This window comes from Protopterus annectens, chromosome 8.part0, assembly GCF_019279795.1.
Source record: "Protopterus annectens isolate FY-2018-M chromosome 8.part0, PAN1.0, whole genome shotgun sequence".
NCBI classification, from domain to species: Eukaryota; Metazoa; Chordata; order Ceratodontiformes; family Protopteridae; genus Protopterus; species Protopterus annectens.
Genome location: NC_056741.1, coordinates 1,364,838,978 through 1,364,860,294, shown reverse-complemented (window position 1 = coordinate 1,364,860,294; position 21,317 = coordinate 1,364,838,978). Strand labels below are relative to the sequence as shown.

General features: G+C 39.7%; 1 protein-coding gene across 2 annotated transcripts in view; it reads right to left on the bottom strand.

Annotated features, from left to right (window-relative positions):
• The window catches only part of HMBS (hydroxymethylbilane synthase), a 378,523-nt gene that overhangs the window by 296,589 nt on the left and 60,617 nt on the right, over positions 1 to 21,317 (bottom strand). Inside the window, exons 1-2 of one of the 2 annotated variants that reach the window (XM_044080944.1) lie at positions 15,367 to 15,495; positions 10,153 to 10,206 (exon numbers count right to left, since the gene is read on the bottom strand). In XM_044080944.1, coding sequence (XP_043936879.1) covers positions 10,153 to 10,206; positions 15,367 to 15,393 — 81 coding nt within the window. In that variant the 5' untranslated portion in view covers positions 15,394 to 15,495. Of the gene's footprint in view, positions 1 to 10,152; positions 10,207 to 15,366; positions 15,496 to 21,317 lie in introns of those variants that run through there. The other variant, XM_044080943.1, reaches the window with a different exon arrangement.

Sequence of the window (21,317 nt, the reverse complement as noted above, 5' to 3'; positions counted from 1 at the left end):
TATTTGTCAGTACGGACAGACATGGTCAACAGACCATGCTGCTTTGCCAGAGATGGTCTGCACCTCTCCCCTCTAGGCTTTTATATATTAGTTAAAACAATGTCCTTTTTTAGGGCATGCTGAAATGAAAGTACTTCTGACATAAATCAAAACCAAGAAAATATAAAGGTGCTACTGCTCAATGCTAGCGGTCTAAATAAAAAATTCCACTCCCCACAAGCTCTCCTCATCCTAGAAAATGCTGATGTTTTGATTTAAAGCCACAGAGAAGACACCAGCAGTGCAAGGCTATAATGCCTTCCAAACATTTAGACCAGATACTACACAGACAGGGACTATAGGTGGAAGTGTCTCGATTTATATCAAAAATAAATATACCTCAAGGATGGTCAAACAGGACAATGCACTTGAGCTGCTCCACATTCAAATCACCTTGGGCAAAATCCCATACCACTTCCCTGCAAGCTACAAATACCCTTCTATGACACAGGAAACCCATAACATTTATTTAAATTTACTAGAAACGCTCACCATCCAAATTCAATATCATATTCATGGGCAACTTTAATTACTCCACTATTAACTGGGAATCATACAAGACACCAAACATGCAGGCACAGAGATTCCTGAAATTTGTAAACACAAAATCCCTGGAACACATCGTTAATACACCGACTATGGGAGCAAACATACTGGATCTGGTCCTCACTAATATGGAGAGTGTCACACACACCCTATGTAATGCCTTCTCTGGGTAAAGTGGTCTTCTTTGAAGTAAAAATATAACATGGAATCCCAGATGACTCTCGAATGTTCAGGAACTACTCTAAGGCTAACTTCCTACGATTAAATGACATTCTGGCAAAATGTCAAATCCTCATAAACCCTGAGAACACTGCCTATGTGGAACTGTTCATAGAAACCTTACACAAACATGTCAATAGCTGCATAGAGGCAGCTGTACCCACCAGGAATAAGTACAGAACTAACCGAAAAAACAAGCCACCATGATGGAATCACAACATCAATAGGCTGTTTAACAGAAGGAAGAAACTCATGGCAAAAATTAGGACACATAACACCCAGAAGGATAAAAAGCACTCTCAACAAACTAAACAAACAACTCAAAGGAAAAAAATAAAGTTTACCAAAGCCAAATTTGAGGTAAATTTGGCCTCCCAGGCCAAGGGCAAAACACAAGGAATTCTTTAACCATGCCCACAACTTCAAAGGCAATACACGCTTGTGTGCAGAGCTCACTGTTAATGGAGCCACCTATACTGAAACAGAAGATAACGCAAACCTACTGGCAGACAAATTAATCTCTAACTTTACCTCTCTTTCACTCTCAACCTCCCCTCAGGAAACAGCATCAAATATAACTCTCCCTACTATCACTACAGAAGATGTCCTCAATACTCTCTCTCTAAGGCCAAGAACACTGAATCGATGGGCCCAGGCAACATCCAGGATACCTTCAAAATGGCATGAAACATGATCCATCAGGGCCTCTGGAATCGCAATTTAACCACTGCCTCCAAATAGGCTTCATGCCTAATGAGTGGAGAATAACAACAGTCACTCAGCACAAAGGTAGGCCATCCACAGACCCTGGAAATTACAAACCCATAAGTTTCACTAGTCTCACATGCAAAACCATGGAAAGAATTAGGGAATGGTCCCACACAAACATTTCCTGTCCAATCAGAGACAGACACTGGACCCAACACAATCTGGTTTCATCAGGGGTAGGGTATGTCTACTCATCCTGGTGGACTTCTTCAAAAGGTCACCAAAGTAATGGATGACTGCAAAATGATTCACACTGCCTTCTTTGACCTGGCCAAGGCATCTGACATAATACGCCAAGAGGTTAGGTATAAACCCTTATCTCACCCCATGGATTGCCAGCTGGCTCACAGACAGGACCCTGGAAGTTAGAACAGGGGAATCCACCTCTACAAAAAGGCCAGTCACAGGACGAGTCCCTAAGGGATCAGTCCTGGGACCATCCCTGTTCGGCATTTATTTTTGTGAAGTCAATAGCAATGTCAAGGTCCTCTAGCTGACCAAATCTGTAGACAAATGCAAATTAGCAGCAGTCACAGGATCCCCCCCCCCCATCAACATTATTGTTCTCCAGGAAGGGCTGATGCAGACAAATAACTGGTGTCAGAGTCAAGGGCAGATCTTGCCTGTTAAATTTGGTGGATTTCTTTGGAAATGTAACCAGTGCCATTAATGTGGGCAAATTTGTGCACACAGCACACCTAGACTTGGCAAAGGCTTTTGACACAATCCCACGCTCAGGCATAAACTTAGCAAACTGAATGTAAACCCCTTTGTTGTAAGATGGGTTGCCAACTGGCTCACAAACCGGACACACATTATCAAAGTGGGTAACTCCACAACAACCAGCAGAGTTGCCACTAGCAGGGTGCTACAAGGGTCAGTGCTGGGCCCTCTACTGTTTGGTATACACTTCTCAGAAGTTCAAGAAAAAACAAAGGGTTTTTGTCTGACCAAGTTTATGGACAACTGCAAACTAGGTGTAACTACTAAATCCCTAAATGATGTCAGTATACTCCAGGAGGGTCTTACACAGACCAAAAACTGGTGTCTTAGTCACAATCTTAAACTAAATGCAAAGAAATGCATCATCATTCTCTTTGGCAAAAACAACATCCCTTCAAACTATCAAATCAACAACAATAAGTACCTACGAATTGGTAAGGGATCCGGGATCACAAGTTGGCTGCAACCATAACTTTGACCACCATGTGTCTACTGTAGTAAGGAGGCTTTCTGTGTAGCACACGATTAATAAAGGCACTGCCTCGAGAGCAAAGGAGGTTATAACCCCTCTATACTTGGCACTAATCAGGCCCATAACGGAGTATAATGACCGTTCGGCATGTTACCGTACAAAGCACCAGCTGCAATTGGAGACACCTCAGAGGTTAAGATTAATGGACTCCAGCACATGCCTCACACAGGCAGACTAAAGTCCCTGTCACTATACTCTGTATCGTATAGTCTTCTTAAAGAAGACTTATGCTTGGCTTGCACAGTACTCTCAGACCCAAACCTAATGAACTTGCTGCACATCCATAAATCAAACAGGAATAGAGCTACATGTTCCAGGGACCTAAATATGGCCTGCGACTTAAACAGGACATGCTGGAGGGGCAGATTTGTCTCGCAGCAAATGTTGCATCTTTGGAATTTGCTACCAATTCATGTGAAACAGAGCACCTCTATGACACTGTTCAAAAGGAAGCTGGATGAGTGGATGAGGCACTGTAAATTCTTACCAGGGATAATGCCCACCACCCTCCTGGATATGGGCAATCATTACTAAATGCAATGCTGGGTATTGACTAGCGTATCTATGGTATTACATTGGGATGAAACAGCTAGGCTTGAAATGACCTCAGGGTTGATAGCCTAGTAAACTCCTATGATCCTGTGGACTAAAACTAAATGCCAAGAAATGCATAATAATATCCTGTGGGAAGTCATCCACCCCTGGTAACTATTATACTGACAACACACTACCAAAGAGTCGACTAAGTAGGCAGGGACTTGGAGGGACACACACACACAGACAGTAATCTAGCCTTTGACCATCACGTGTCTACAGTAATGAGGAAATCATGTTGTGCAACTTATAAAAAAAAAAAAAAAAAAGAAGTTATGGCATGTAGGTCTAAGAAGGTCATTGCTCCACTGTATTCAGCATTCATCAAACCTATCACGGAGTACAGTGCCTCCTTTGGTATGTACCTAACCAGGCTCATCCAACAACTGAATGTTCACAGACGCTGCTCACTAAAAGAATACAGGGAGTAAGTAACATTTCCTATGCATACCACCTCAAAGCCCTACCTCTGTATTCTGTCTCCTACAGGCTCTTGAACGGAGATCTATGCATGGCATATAAGGCATCTTCAGTCTCCACCCTAATGGACCTCCTGTATATCCGCAAAACAAACTGCTCCAAAATTACCCATTCTAAAGACTTAAACCTTACCTGTGATATAAAGAGGACCTGCTAGAGAGACAAGTATGTATCCCAGGGACTACCTCCTCTCTGGAACAGGCTATGTGAAGCAGAGTTTCTGCCTAACCCAATTCAACTGTAACTTGGACAACTGAATGAGAAACAGGAAATTCATTCTTGGGTTGGCACTTGTGTCTCTAATGACGCAGACAGAAATGGTTCATCTCCTAGTCCCCTACTTGCAAATGTTTCATTTCCCAAGCCCCTGTTTACACTTATCACAGGTACTAGAACTTGTCAGAGATTTGGGATGCATGGCTAGGCTTAAAAGGCCCTAGTGGTTACTAGCCTAGTACATATCCATGAAAGTATGACCTTGAAAGACCCCAAATGAAGACTGTTGGTCTAAAAACCCTCATCTATCAAGCCAGGTTTGAAGCCCGGCCCCGATCCCTTTACCCTGTCTGCTACAAGCAACTATGATATCTACATCTGGAATTCCTTGCCATCAAGAACCATACCCTACTGATCTCTTGCAACTCCACAAAACAAACAGCTCCACAAACACATTGTAGGGCCAAATTTATTACCCAGTCATAACCTTACCTCTGGAATAAACTGCTTTTACATTTTAAATGGAGTGGCACACTCAAATTTTTTCAAGAAGAAGCTGGACGACTGGATGGGAATCCAAAAATTCATCACTAGCTAGACACATGTTGCCCTTCAGGAAATGAAACATAAATCTTGATGACGGGTATTAAGGCACAGATGGTCTCTTGACTTACCTGCATTGTAATTCCTATTACCCTATTATGCAGAAGACTAATTCTAGTTATATCAAACTCTATTAATCCAGAGGTGTCAGCAATATGTACAGAAACAAGTTGCTATTTTTTTTCTGATTGAAGCCTACTGTAAAGAGAAAAAAAATGAACAGCTATTGCATGTGATTATCATTACAGCTATGTGAACAGTGAATACCAAATATTAGTTCTCAGACATATCAGTGGTCATAAATATTTAGGCATCCTTTCTGAACATTTCACTACTAAGTGTTCAAGAATAATATCCATATGTGCATAGTTCTTCTTTCGAGATACTACATTCCCAAAAAATCCAGCGGTTTACAATTAGTGTGACTATTAGTTTTCAGCCGGCAAAATGTCAACATTTAGCTAGAATTAAATATATAGTAGCTGCAGCCTTCTTGTTCGAGAGAAAAAAATATGTATTTTAAAGTATGCATACAAAATGAGAAGATGGGCAATAATGCCTCTTTACTGCAGGAAGCTGAAACAGGAGTAGAACTGCAGTGAAGATATCTATAGCTTGATTGTCAATGTACAACAATGTCTATGCATTTTACAAACAAATCCAGCACTTAGATTCTTAGCTAAACGAGTGCAGAAACATGACTGCAGAGTAAGTAAAAGCTGTGGTGACAAGAGGTGATGTAAAGGGTACAAGCTGATGTTCCCCCTTTCTCTTGAATTGTATCAGACTGTCACAAAACCTTTCCCCACTTCTAACTAGGACTCAACCTGACTCATCTCTTAGGTATGGCTGGCATGTAATAAAATAAGCCAGGAGGGCAGATAGTGGCATTTCATGAACCTAGGGTTAGCGAAAGATAGTGGTTCTAGTTAGCTATCAATAATAAGGAAGGGCTGGGTGAGTGATAGGCCACTTCTACAATGGGCAAATTCAAGGTTGCTAAACTGTCCAAGTTGGTATAGTTAACTCCTACGTACAGTTTGTAACGCCATCAAAAAACTCAAATGCAGAAAACTGGAAGGCAAAGGGACTTAAGCAGTGAAACAAAATGTTGTAGGAAAACAGCCAACACTAAAAGACATTTCTGCTACAGAATTAGGGTACTAGTATTATGGAGCAAGTCCATCATATGCTACAGTACAAAAAAATCAGCAGTGTAAAACAAAAGTTTAGCACAATGTAAAACTGGAAGAAAAACAGCTATATAACGGAGACTGGGATTCATTTGAATGCTCATCTAGTAGCAAGCAATGTGCAGCAGATTACAAAACCTTGGTTTGTAGACTTCCTTACCAATAGATCCCTCAAGGTGAAAGTTGGCACCACCACATCTGAAACAGCTCCTCATATGAACAGAATCCCCCAGGGTTCTACTTTAGCCCCACTGCTGTTGTCCATATTTTATCAACAAACGTCCAACTGATCGCCCTTGTAAACTTCTAATTCTTTATGCAAATGACATGGTGAGTTAAAGGCCAAAGAAATCTCACTCTATAATGCAAACTCAGCTCCAAGATGACCTCCAAACCTTCAACCAGTGGCTAACAGGCCAGAAACCTATACCCAATCCCTCAAAAAAGTAATGCTATTTGGAACCAACTAAAAACTAGCCAAAGCACCTAGCTTCCTTAATACTGAAGATGTTAACAGTACCGCCACAGAAACTACCACATCCTTCAAACACCTTGGCATTTGATTAGACCAATCTCTTAACTTTCAACTACACATTACAACATTCACAACACACTACTTCTCTGGGTGAGCAAGCTGTCGCCTCTTCTGTCCCGTCCAGCCAAAGCTGCTATAGGCAAAGGAATACCCTTATCTCAGCTGCTAACTTACAAACCTTCTCCAATAAAATCTGCCTGTTCATTACTAACTTCTCCCAATTAATGAAAATCACTGCCTACCTCTTGCCAAAGCTAAATGGCTCCCAGTACATTTGACAGCCGATCTTACTAGGATCACTAATTCACAAAGCCTTCTCTCCTGCAACATCATCTCCTCTCAATCATAAACTTTTCACAAAAACTCCCACATATAACCTCGGGGGTATCTCTCAATCTCGACCCACCCTACTAACTCCAAAAAGGTTTTATAGCACTGACCATGCATTCCCCATCCTAGCACCTAAACTACGAGACTTCATTCCTCTCTCAATCAGAGACATCCAAAAGTACACAGACTTCAGACAAAAGCTCAAGGAATACCTGTTCACTGAAGCAAAGTGCAGCTGCACTCACAAGTCACATTACATGAACCCTACAGATCTCTCACATAGCCGTTTATCCCGGTTTCATCCTTCCTTATCCTCATTTTGTCATCCCTTTTACTTACTGCCCCTCATTCATCCTGCTTCCCTTCTCTCTTTGCATCTCTCTCACACTTCTTTCTACTCCTCTGCAGGTTTCTGGTCACACTGGAATGTTACATGAACAACACAAGGGGCACCACAAAGCCCCAGTGGTGTACTGGCTACTGCACATAACCACATCCCAGGACTCAATCCTAACCTCCAGCTGCAGTCCAAAAAATAAATAAAACAAAGTAGTATTTGTCAGCCAGATACAAAACCACATAGTAATTAACAGCATTTTGTTTTATAGATTTTCCTGTTTTTTTGTATAATTACAACTGTTCAATCTGGTGAGCAGTGAAACTGGATACCATAGCAAAAGAACTTCAGTCCCAATTTCAGAGTATTGATACTGGTTACACAGAGTTTGTACACTGCCTTCTAGAAGGTAAATAAAAAAAATAAAGACTCTGAGATACCTTGTTGTTGAGAATTTTCTTTGGGGGAGGGAAAGGATGGGGTATTGCAACTTACCTAAACAGTGTATGCCAATCATTTCCACTGCATTTTCTGCTGCTTGCCTGTCTTACCATATGTAAAACAATTACCTAATGGTTCCCTTCTATCCTTCATAGCCGTAGTTATGTTCATTTTTTATATTCCTGTCCATGCAATGGAAACTGCTGTGGCTAGCTGATTTCCTTTAAAATCTCGTAAAGCACCCTTGTCCTTGCTGCCTCACTTGTCTTTCAAAAACTGGATACCGCCCATTTTCTAAGCTCAGATTCACTTCTCATATAAGCAGCTACTCCTCCATTCTGCTCTGCTACTGCATCCAAATCGGTCACCAAATGTATTGTTGGTTTACCCTTCCATCCTGCAGACCGAGAGTAACTAATCCAGTTCCTTATGCTTTTGCATTCCTTTTTTTGTTACGCCAATACAACAGTTCATTCCCATTCTTGTTTACCTGATACACAGAAGTGCCAGTCCTTGTTCAATGACAGCTACATTATTCCACACGGAGTGCTAGTTTTTAGTTTTTTTTAGTTATCTGATTTGGGAAATGCTGAGCTATGCTGCATCTAAATAAATTGTCAATAGTGAGTACCTCTTACTTCAGAATCATGCTTGCATGTGCTACAGCAGACCCACTTCACTTTTGGATTCCTGATCTTCTCTATTTCTATTCTGGCCTACTGTGCGTCTCTTTATGGACCTCAGAGCATGCAGCACAGCTCTCAAGTGTCAACAGACTTGCATTTCACAAAAGCTAAGACTGTTCCTTCACTGCAGCAAGGCCAAGGCTCTGTAACTCTGCCCTCCAGCATCAAGGGTGTCCTAGCTTTCCTCAGGTAAACAAAAAGGTTAAACAACCTATCTAACAGAAGTCTGATAATGTGCATTCTTGTTCTCATATAAGATACTATAATAATCAATGTATCTGATGCATATAAGGCCTACTTTATTCACGCTGCACATTGTTTTTTTTTATTTGCAAGTCTCTGTGCAAGTACATAAATTCTGAATGTTATTTAATACTGTGCAAATGCCTGTACACCATGTCCTTCTGTGAAAATTAATCCCCTCCCCAAGTCTAGAGAGACCTGTAGTTCTGCTCATTAATTGAACATCAGTTAACAGTAATTACAACGAAGATTCTTTATGGGATTGTGGTCTCAAAGTCACACACATTATAACTAAGAACAGTATCTAAAGTTTGAAGCATCATTACTACTGTCTTGTAACTTTAGGTGGCAACTGCCATGAGTTTTTTTATATTGTATTTTTCTATTGTATTATTTTTTTATTATGTACTGGAGCTTTTCTCCTCGAGTCTCCACTGAAAATGGGCTCCTGGCCCAGATGGACTAACCCGGCTAATTAATTTAGTTAATTAATTAATTAATTGATTAATTAATTAACTAATTAATTAATTAATTAATTAAAACTCCTGTATGCAGAGTTGCGTATACACATATGGCAAAACAAGAAAGAAGATACTGGCTTGGAAATGCTGTTTAATGGTTATGTATACGTGCGGGACTCTGTAGCACTACAAAGAACTTATTACTTCGTTCACACTGCAGAACACTGCTGCATGTATGTTGAATCTTTTCAGTTGTGTTTTACATTAGGCTGTACACACAGGATATGAAAGTAAAAATGAGGGCAGTCCTAATATGTACAAACAGACTGCTGAGCAGTAAAACGTGCTCATGTAGCATACTAATGTGTGAAAAAAGTGGGGAAAAAACAATTTAATTGACATTATCTGCAGACAAAAGTCTGGTTTCAAAGACTCTTATCTTCATAACCAAAGCTACTATACTCCACCCCGCCCCCAAAATGCGCCACCCTTTCCCTTCTTGCAGATCCCACTCCAGCCACTCCCAACTCATCACTAATTAAAATGAAGATCCTTTGCACTACACTCAGCTTGAAAGACCTAGTACACAACAGCAAACCAGTTTTGTATTAACATCTGCAAATTACAGTCTGTATTACAAAACAAAGATATCAGATTCTGCAGGAAAAAGCTGAAGAAACAGGCCAGGGGTACTGCTATACCACAGATTACTATTAAGTACACTGTGGTCTCTGACTTGGGTGTTTACTCAGGCTGTTCACTGATTAGTCACAACAGAGAAGCACAGATGGATAAATGTGGCGGCTCTCTCTCCTCAGTCTGACGGAAAAAGTGCAGGAGTCCGTTTCCTACTTTAGGTACAGGCATTCTAGAAGGGGACAGGTATCAAGGTTATAAAAAAATTACACTTAGAAACCCTGGATAGTACAACTGACAAAACAGGGAGTTTAAAAAGATGTAAAGATTAGTTAATAACACCTTCATAAAATATAGCAGTAGAGCATTTGTCAGGCACTGTTTTGATGCAAATCCATAAATTATTAACAAAAAAGTATCAAAGCTAATCTCTACCTGAGGCATCACAAAATGTCAAAATATGTGGGAGGATTTTTCCAACACATTAAGGATACAAGCTTCCCACCTTTACACAGTTGTCATGTTAAAAGCGGAGTAAAATAATCTCAGCAGCAAGACTAAGAAACTCACCTGACTCTTCCTGGTCCCAATTATAATAGTGCTAGGCAAATCCAAATTTCCATTCTAGAAAAAAAAAAAAAAGTAAAAATCAAAATGTAGATCTGCAATATAAGAATGATGAAGGAAGGCAAGAACAAACTGCAACAGCAAAGAAGGCTCAGAAGCAGTTATCTGTACCATGAATGACTGCAGTAAACCTTTGCTTTCACAAGGAGAAATTACTCAGTGGAGTTTTACATTTAAACCAGTACATCTAACTGGAATGTCGGCAAATCAGTAGCCACCCACATAAAACACTCTTAGCTTCCCTTTCATACAGCCCACTTATCTGTAATATTTCCTATTTCTTGAACTAAATTTGTTTTCTGGACGCACTTAATTCAATCACCTTGCTATCTTTTCTATAAGTGTACATTTTCCTTCCTCCTTGTTCTTCAGACAAGGGATGAAGATGGAGCCTCCTTTGGGGCTGGTAAAAAATAGCTCCCAGTACCCACCTTCTTTACTCCAACCCAGTAGTCCGATTCAGATTCAATGACTGACTTTCTTATACATACCATAAGTCGAGTTTTCTTGTTTAAACTCATGACACCACAACTGAATACAGTTTACAAAGTCAATTCAGAAGGGACTCACGGAAACAGATAGCTGGTGCCAGAGCCATGGCCTGAAGTTAAACGCCAAAAAATGTATAGTCATACCCTTCGGGAAAAACAAGGTAACCCCAAGCTACCATATAGGTGGCAATCCACTAAGCACAGAAGAGGTTATCAGGGACCTGGGGACCCAGGTTGACAGTGGCCTTTCTTTTGACACTCACATTGCTAAAGTGGTTAGAAAGACCTTCTACATTGCCCACCTGATCATGAAGGGATTCACATCCAGATCTAGTGAGGTCATTGTTCCCCTGTACTCTTCACTTATCAGACCAATGATCGAGTACAATGCCCCATTCGGGATGTATCTCACCCGACATCTGCAGCAATTGGAGAGACCCCAAAAGTTCCTCACCAAAAGGATAAAGGGACTCCAAAATCTGTCATATGCTGCCAGATTGAAGAAACTCCAGCTCTATTCAGTCGCATACCGTCTGCTCAGAGGTGACATGTGCCTGACATACAAGGCCATGTCCAACCCGGAATTAATGGACATGCTCCACCTCAAAAATCCAAATCCACCAAAACCACTAGAGCAAGCGACTTAAACCTTAGCACGGATATAAATAGGACGTGCTGGAGGGATAGATTTATCACTCAGAGACTCCCTATGCTGTGGAATAAAATCCCGGTCCATGTGAGGCAGAGCACCTCGCTGACTCTGTTCAAGAGAAATCTAGACCTGTGGATGGGAGATCGTAGGTTTACCCCGGGAATCATCTCTGGGTCACTGCTGGACAGAGGCACAACAAACTAATGGGCACAGTATTTTTTCATATAAGGGGTGGCGTAAGCCACAATAATTTGGGCTAGGCTTATAAATGCCTTAGGGCAGATAGCCTAGTATAAACCTATGAACCTATGAACCTATAATAAGATTTGTGTTGCCTCACAAATAGCAAAGTCATTTCTACTGAACAAGCTCAAAACAGCAACGTGAAGTGAAGTGGGGGTGGAACAACTTTCCATATTCCCCATGAAGGAGGCTTTGCTCTTTGTACCCCCTTATCATCTTGTACAACCAAGTGAAAAGTTGAAAACTTTGCTCAGCTAGGCAGGATGTAAAGAAATCCTAACTAGACACAGAACCCCCCCCCCTATAATTTAATGAGTCCCTTTATTTTCCTTTCAAAGGTCTTGGGTACAATTTCATCCAGCTCGACTGCAATACTTTCTTTCTTTTGGGCTTTTACCTAGCAAAGTACCATTATCAACCTGTCTGTTTCGGCTACTGCCCGTTAAGGATGGTATGCATGTTTTTCATTTCAGTGACTTGACCTCAACCACCCAAACAGCTCATATGATTTTTTTTTTTTTTTATGTGCATTCTTCTCAAACACCAAACGCTTGAACACTTACATGCCTTAAACAATAAATAAATACTCCACTGGATCATCTGGCAATTTCCCCTACTTTGCCCATGTGTTCTGCTTTTAAGACCTTGCTGTTAACTAAAAACAGAAGGAATCTTCCATTTAAAAACCTTCCTGTATTAACCCAGTGAACAGTTCCTTTGCTGTATTGATCCTGGTTTCTCCCCCTTGTACATTAATGCCTTCCCATATTCCCTCTGGATCTTAACTCTGTGCTACCTGCCTAATTAATCTGCTCTCTTACCAAAGTGTCACCAACTTCCTGACCAAACATGCTTATGCATAACTATTGACAAAACCAAAAAAATGAAGGGTCAAAGGCCCAAAGATCTTTTTACAGATTGCTCTAATTCACTTAAAAAGTTAATAGAACGACATGTTTTGCATCAACATGCACTTTCAGAAGACTAAGAAGTATGAAAAGTATAAAACTATAACGGCAGGCAGCAATCCTCAGTGAATTATCAGGAAATCAAAGATGTTATAAGAGACTGGGCAAAATCAGGGACAGTTGTCTATGTAATACATAAATCCAAAAAAATGCCAGCTGCCATAGCCTTCCCGTTCATACCTCTCAAACCTGTTAGAGCAAGAAATCTGGACAAAATGATAAATAAAAGTGGGAGAAAGGCCGAAAAATAGGGACAAAAATAGTGATCTTACAAACTTAGAAAGTTGATGAATTAACGGGTTTTGCATTTGCACAAATTTTCTGAAGGGTATGAAGCCTGAAACTCAAATGCCTGTCATCATTTTCTAACTTAAGTCTTAAATGATTTGCCACTACCTTGTCAGGAAAACCACAATTTTATGAAAAACGGACCAAAAATATGAGGCAAAAATCGGCACATTCTGTAAATCTGTACAGTTGAGATGTATGTAATCACGCTTAGTTACTTTAATTAGTTGTGGTAACAATACTTTCTGCATATACATTCAGGTTACCTATTGTCATGAAACAGTGATGATTCCAATAGGCATTCCTTCTGTTTTTCTTTCTGCAAAGACCTTATTAGTACATATGTCACAGATGCTGGTCAAGCTGTCTAGGCTACAAACCACAAAAAAAGTTTCTAAAAAAAGTGCATCTGAAATACTATACTCCTCTTTTCCTACAGTAAAACTTCAAATCAAATATGTAAGAAAATGTTGCAGATCTGCCTTCTGGCCTCCTAGCTGGGTCTATATCACATCGGTGAACGCTAAAAATAGTGAACGCTGATATATCAAACTTCAAAGTCCGAAAGCTGAAAACAGCGAAGGAACGGATCAGCAAATTTTTTCCCCGGGGGGGGGGGGGGGGACCGCTGGGGCGTTCTCTGTGCTTTGCTGTTTTCTCCACTGTGGTGCGGTCTCGGAGTTGGTATATTTATGGTGGGGGGGGAGCCCCCACTTAATTTTGACTGTATTTTTTTTTTTGGATCAGCAAATTGTTTCCCTGGGAAAAAATTCACTGATCTGTTCTTTCGCTGTTTAGAGATTTCGGACTTAAAGTTCGATACATCAGCTTTTGCTATTTTTAGCATTCGCTGATGTGATATAGACTGCTCCTAGCTCACCTACCTGCTCTTGGAGACCGTGCTGGGAAGCACCACCTCCATCTTAGAAGTGCATTCAGCTACTAATTTTGCAAACCTCATGGTGACAAGATCAACACATGCTTTGTCACATACTGCATTAATTATTTCTCTTCTTGTTATAAAAATTCAAACGGGGAACAGATCAGAACTTCACTGTACAGATTCTTAACTAATATTACACTACAGTTCATTCTAATTGCAATGACTACAGGTACACTGTGTTTACACTAATAATGGGTAATAAGTTTTAGTCTATTCCACTATAGGAATGCTGTCACTGCAACTATGAATTTAATCCTAGTATTTCTCTTATTATCCCCACTTACAGAATGCACGAACTCACCTACAAAGCAGGATTTTTGTGGAAAAGTCTTGCCCCCCATGGATAATTCTTCAAAGACTGCAAACGGACACTTTTTAAAAGAAACAGCCCTGGTAGCTCACCAGCTACCAGGCTTGAATTTCTGGTAAAGAGGAACTCTCTTGCATTCATGTTTCTGTTCACTAAATCCTGATTTCACATGCTAAGTTTTCCCATTTAGTCATTCAGACCTTGCTGTCAACACACAAGTTAAAAAGCAACCCACCCAAAAAAAAAAAAAAAAAAAAAAAAAAAAAGGGCAGCAATCTGCTACATACCCCTAGATCTACGCTAAGTCGAAGAACAGTGTTGGATTTTTTCATAGGTTCATACATTTTTTACAAACACACACACACATATATATATATATGTATATACACACATACATGTGTGTATATATATATATATATATATATATATACACACATATATATATATATATATATATATACACACACACACACACACACACACATATATATATATATATATATATATACATACATATATATACACATATACATACACATCTATATATATATATATATATATATATACATACATATATATATACATATACATACATCTATATATATATATATATATATATATATATATATATACACATATATATACATATATATATATATATATATACGCACACACACACACGCGCGTGCATCCACACACACATGCACACGCATGCATCCACACGCAGACGCAGCTACACACACACACACATTCACACATCCACACACACATACTGACAGAGAGGAGAAATTGTAGCGCTTCACCAGAAGTGTTTTGTTTATCATTTACCGTGACTTCAACTCATATTCTAACTAGTACAAACCTGAAACTGCCAAAAGTTGGTTTATAAATATTATGTACTAGAGGAAAATGACTTCAATGGGTACATAGTACACACTGCCTACATAGTACACACTGCCTACACACTGCCTACTATCAGACACAAGTTGAATCACATTCCTTCTTCCACTATCTCCCAGATACAAGGAAAAAAAACTATCACATGTAGCTTACTTCCACCTCTTTTTATCCCTTACAAAAAGAAGTAAAACAAAAATATTCTCAGTCCAAAACCAAAGAAAAATAGGCACATGCAGAACAAACCACTAAAATACGTGTGTGTGAGCAGCCTGCTATCTACGAACACATTTCAATTAAATTAAAAATTATACTAACAAAGTTATTACATTAAAATACTAACGTAGCCATCAAGCACAGCTTACCTGAAGCTCATACATGCAGTCTCCCATATTTGACTATGGATGGTAGTATGTTCAAAGCTGAACTAAAGGAATGTACATGAATGAATGCAAACAGTGCAGTTACCACAGTTTCTGGTTCAGAAAGAGACAGTTATGACAGTCACAAGGAACTAGTTTCAGCAGTGTGCAGTCACTCAGATAAGGAGCTGATGAAGCACAACCCCCACCTGCCTGACAAGCAGGAGATTGCTGCTGGAAGGATGGACAAGAAAAGGGTGTGGGGGCTGCACATATGACATGCCATGAGGCAAGCTTCTTTCCCATGACTCCCCAAAAGACTTTAGTTTATCAGGGTATTGCATGTCTTTTAGTTTCTAATACAAAAAAAGTAAATTTCAACTTAAGTTTTTCAATATACTTAAACATACTACACATACACGGATGTCAATTATACATAACTCTAGTCTTTACAGAAAATATATGCATGTGCATGTACAAGTATACATATGCAAACAAACATGCACACACATACACACACTAAAACAACTGAAAAAACAATTCCAGGAGAAGTCAGCCCAGACCCTGGAGCTTGTTCTATTGCACAGGAAATTTCAGCCCTCCACTCAAAAGAATTGTGTATAAAACTTCCATTCAACTTTTAACAAAGAGCATGTAATTGAGTCAAGGGACATTTAATCAAACTGTTTTACTCGTAACCACATATGTAAAACTTGCCTTACTGAGAGTGTTCTTGTACATATCATTGGAAATTAACTTAGTTTAAATAACAATGGAAGTTTATGTACTGACTTTATACATTTTGTGTACTGAACCTGGCACTTTTCAACTGCAATAAACCAAGTCACATTATGTAACTATACATGTTCTGAGCAATCCCTAAATAACGCTGCAAATTGTCACTCTGAAAACATGGTTAACGGAAGTTCTGTCAGCTAGAAATCGATAACTTCTGTATAATACAAGTTTATGTTCACTGTATACTTCAAACAACACTAAAGGTATATGTATTGTTTAGGACTCCTTTTGTTATCTGCACTTTGTGCTCAGGTCATGACTGAAAAGGAACTTTACAGCAGCCACCTTACCTAGTTAAGAAATAAATAATCAAGCAATGGCGAGTATCTATGACTTTACCTCTGATTTTATGGATGTCCAAGTATGACATAATTCCCAGCTCAGTCCTCCTAGTTGGATGTCCTAAGGCAATATTCTTTTGACTTCCTAAAGGGAAAGAAAAAAGTACCTCTTGCCATGTTGATATGCCACACATCTGTTACAATTTCCCAATAGCTGAGATGGGGCCTTCTGTGATCCACTCTAGTAAAGCTTTTAGAAAAGAGACAACTGCCTGCAACTCAAGAAGACAGATATGAAGTATCGATTCCTGAATGGCCCATAGTTTGTGTGCCATGTGACCCAGATAGCATCGCCCTTATTTGATAAATGAAGCACACACGCATTCACTGTAGCTCTCAGACTGCTGAACAAAACACATGCCTGTCAAGAAATTGGAAAGAAGAGTTCACCAACTTAGCTACTGCTTGTAAGAACAGGAAACTGTGGCAACCATGTCCAAGGGAGTCCGAGTCCTGTGACCACTGAACTCTATCGGCTGCAAGACTAGCATATGGCATGGTATATCAATCTCAAGGTCACCATTAAACCCAGGGCTCCGAGCCAAAGGCTGTTACAGGGACAATAACTAGATAACTGAAGAACTGTCAGGCAAATGTCCTGTATTCCCTACACAGATAAAAATACTTGACAAGTCTTGGTATCTTGGATACAAACTATAAAAGTAAAAGACTGTATCAAATCAGAAGGAACTTTGCAAATTTAACAGTGATCTCCAAAGAAAACAGATTCTCCTTATGCCAGTTAACACTGTCTCTGTCACTGGCCTACAGAATCTGGTCATTCAAACAGGAAAGCAGTCTTATTACTTGCAAACACATAGGCAACTCATACTGACAAACATTTTCTAAACACCTTTAGGGCAGAAGCCATACTAAAAAGGAATCAGGGTAACTGGTAATACTGGCTCCTGATCAAAAAGGAATTGGGTAATTGGTAACACTGGCTCTTGATTAAAAGAACAATAATGATTCCTGATTTTAATGGACAGGAAGCATCATGAAGATCTAAACAGCATATCCATGTCTCCTCTGCAAAGCAAGGGGAGGACAGAATGAATGGCTACCACACAAAAAGACAATTTAAAGGGGTTGAGGCAGCTCCTATAGTTTATGGGTCTTAGGCCCTTCATGTTTTTTGAGCACTAAAAACTGTGACTATAATAGAGTCCCTGTGATTTTGTTAAGACCTACAGGATGACTTTTTTCCTTGAGAATATCTGAACTTCCTTTCTATGTGCATCTTGTCAGAAAGGAAAGCAGAGAAAATGCACAGATGGGGAAAAGGAGGTGAAGAAAATGTTATACGACTTTTAGCTAAAACACAGTTTTTGGATATGTCTCAGTAAAAATGGTGAATCATGAAGAGGCGTGTAGAAACATTTCCCTTCAAACAGCTACTTCCAGGAGTTTTAAAAGTGGTAATCAAGATAGTTGGTGATCACCCTGCGGCCTGTCCATAGCCACATAATAGCTGCAAGTACCATGGCCTCTAGGCCAATTTCCTTACCGGAATCCAGCAGAAGTCTGCTGTAGTTCAGGGGAGTCTTGCTGTTAGGGTTGTGGGTCTTCTGTTCCCAAGGTTTCCACTGACTCCACGAGATACCTATACATTCTGTCGATCAAGCACTGAAACCGCACATACAAAACAGTTACAGTTTATATTTTTTCCTCATAGCCTGAAAAGTCAGCTATCTGGGATCTATATAACATGGGCCTTTTAAAGGGCGAGTCAATGAAGACTATTTTGGCACCCTTGGTAAAGAGTGAGGTGGAGGGAGAAGTGTCATTGCTTGGCTATACTTGATTCTTCTGCCCTGATACATCCTCCAGCATGTCATGCATATCCTGGACCACAAAGCGGTCAGCTGTAGAAACAGGGAGGCCCACACCTTAAGTGTATCCTTAAAGGGCTTTCTCTACAGTCCATCAAGACATCTCAGAGCACGTCAACATTTCAATGATTTTCACAATCAAGAAGCATAACTCAAAAAATAAATAAATAAAAACAGTCTTGTAGAGGGGCAAGTCCCCTGTACCTCCCTGTGGGAGACATGGCCGCACACACACATGCTTACCTTGTATACATACCAATTGCTCAACTGCACTACAGTGGGAAAAGTGGGAAAACCTGCTGGAGTACACTGCCTGCTCACTCAATGCAAGTCATGGTTTTCTAACAAGCGATGATGAAACAAAAATCCTGCATAAACAGCAAATGCTGCAACAAAGTGTAGACATACCCCTTAAAGGTACTATCATGTGGCCCACTAAGCAGTGTTGTGCTTCATCCAAGATTTCCCCCTGGAAATACAGCATCTGTATTATGTAATTCAACTCCCTCATGACTAATGTGTAGGATTTAAATACATACTTTCCAAGCCTACCCAGAGCCCTGGACAGTGACACTCAAGTTTGGGAGTGTGGGTCTGCAATATTAGCTATGCATTCTTGGGAATGGAAACCATGGCATCCAGTTATTCCCATGCTTAATTCATAATTTGCACATGTACATGTAACACTCCAGGTTAATTACTAACTTAGCACTACTTATACAATTTGGCGGTACATACTAACTCTGTTAACATATCCCTTCCAACAATACTACTTCTCTATTAGTAGTTACATTCCTAGTTAAAACTCTCACCACAGAAGTATTACTAACTATGCACTACTTTGCCTAAGTGATTCTCCCTACTTAATTTCCTAACTAATGTTATGTTCCTCCACATATGCAAGTGCAACCATATATTTGTCTATATTCAAAGTGTTTAAAGTCCTGTTCTATTTGACACTATGTATATAGTTTTGTTTTTAAATTTTTATCCTGTAAATGTGTTAATACTCTTTTTTTGTCTAGAATTTCTATTACTTGATGTGATGACTTTGTATGCAAGTTTAAACTGGAGCTTTTCTCCTTGGGCCTCCGCTGAAAATGGGCACTGTCTCAGTCGGACCATCCCGGTAAACAAATGTAAAATAAAATAAAAAATAAATCAAAATAATGCCTCAAAAAGGTGCCAAAGATAGAATCATCAGGGAGAATTGCTCCACTGTCCTGCATATTTAATAAGATCTCCTTTGGGAAGAACAGTGAGTTATATGATCACCCTTCTCTTACCTTAGTAACCTGCAGATTTTCCCAAATGGTTCTCATGCAGGGAAGGAGGGGAAAATACTACCTTCCACTTCATCATATGTTCTGAGACTATTTTCAACTCAAGGGAAGTCTCCAGATGTGTAATCTTGCAAAAACTCTTTAGGTTCTTCCGACCAAGAAAATTCCTCACATCAAAGTGTCAAAGGCCCTCTTCAAGTGCTCCTGAAAAACAGGAGGAAAACTGGTGTGCTATGAAGGCACAAAAAAAATCTCAGAGTAGAAACAACGTAGCTAGGTGGCTTGTCGGTATGAAAAGAGGAAGTCACAAAGGAAGATGCTGTGGAGAGTGCCGCTGGACCAGTGAGACTGATTCCCACCTCTTTAAGGTAAGGCAGTGCAGATGCTACTCCTTTTAAGTTAGAAAAATGTTGTATAAAATACACTTACACCTGAAATATAAACATTAAAACAGACATCCATCTAACCAATGCTAATATTACTGGCATCAGGCACACAGGAGTAAACAGGGTTGAGGAAAATATGTCAAGTATGCAGGCACCAACAAAATGGAAGCTAGTGGGGCTGATTCCTGCAGACCTCATGCCAGTTGTACTAACACCCAGTATTACTTCTGTCAAGCTCTGATAGGAAAGGAAACCAATGACAAAAACATGTTTTATGACAGCTGTCAAGTTAATAAAATCTATTTCAGATGGCAAGGGGATCTCATGGTGCTTCAAGAAGTCAGTTCTCTACAGACTCTATACCTTTTACATTGATTTTGAGGTCTTAAAGAATATTTACTATACAAGTTGATTAAAGTAAATTTTAAAATTGAGGTTGTGAGGTGGATGGATTAAAAAAAAAATCTGAAAATGTTGGAAAATCAGGCAACTCTAGTGGAAGGAGGAGAAACCACAGCCAACTGAGTGGCCACGAGGCTTACCTGAACAGCCAGCTGTTGTGAAAAAGTAGCTAATAAAATTGTTTTAAAAATGCTGAAAAGGCTATGAAAGTTATTGTAGCCAACAGATTAACAGTGTACACATGGTAGCTTGAAATTGTTGAAGAAAACTGTGAGCCTCTAGAAGCCATTCATCCTATGCAGCAATGATAGTGCAAGATCAATGATAACGAGAATGATGCGCACAGACAGTATACCTGCAGCAGCAGATGGTGAGCCTGGACAATACAGCTAGACAGAGACATTTATTAACTGGAGTTCCTGAAGGACAACAAATGGATTGTTTGGGCACTGTAAAAGTAAAACTGACGGATGAGAATGGTTTCTCTATCAAAAATGTTTATTACTTGCCTCTGTCTGATGTTGATAGAATCATGGAAAAGCCATGAGTGATATTGGTGCAATTTGCAACTTGGTATAAAAGAAGCAGGTGCTTTGACAGATCTTGTGCCTAAATAAAAAGAGTTTTGTGTAAAGTAGACCTGTATATACTGACCATGATTTTTCCAAGACTAAGTTAACACAAAGGTGACAATCTACCAAAGAGCTCAACAAGCACTGTCAAAGGAATATGAAGTGTAAACTCACTTTTCCAGGTTTGTTGAAAATGTTTCTTCCCAGCGGGGCGCAGAAATGTATGAATCTAAAGTCAGCTGAGGACTGTGTAAGGGTATAAAGAATTATCTAGATTTTAATCCCGAGGGACATAATGTCCGCGGTGGTGGTGCTGCGGTAGCATTGTCGCCTCACAGTA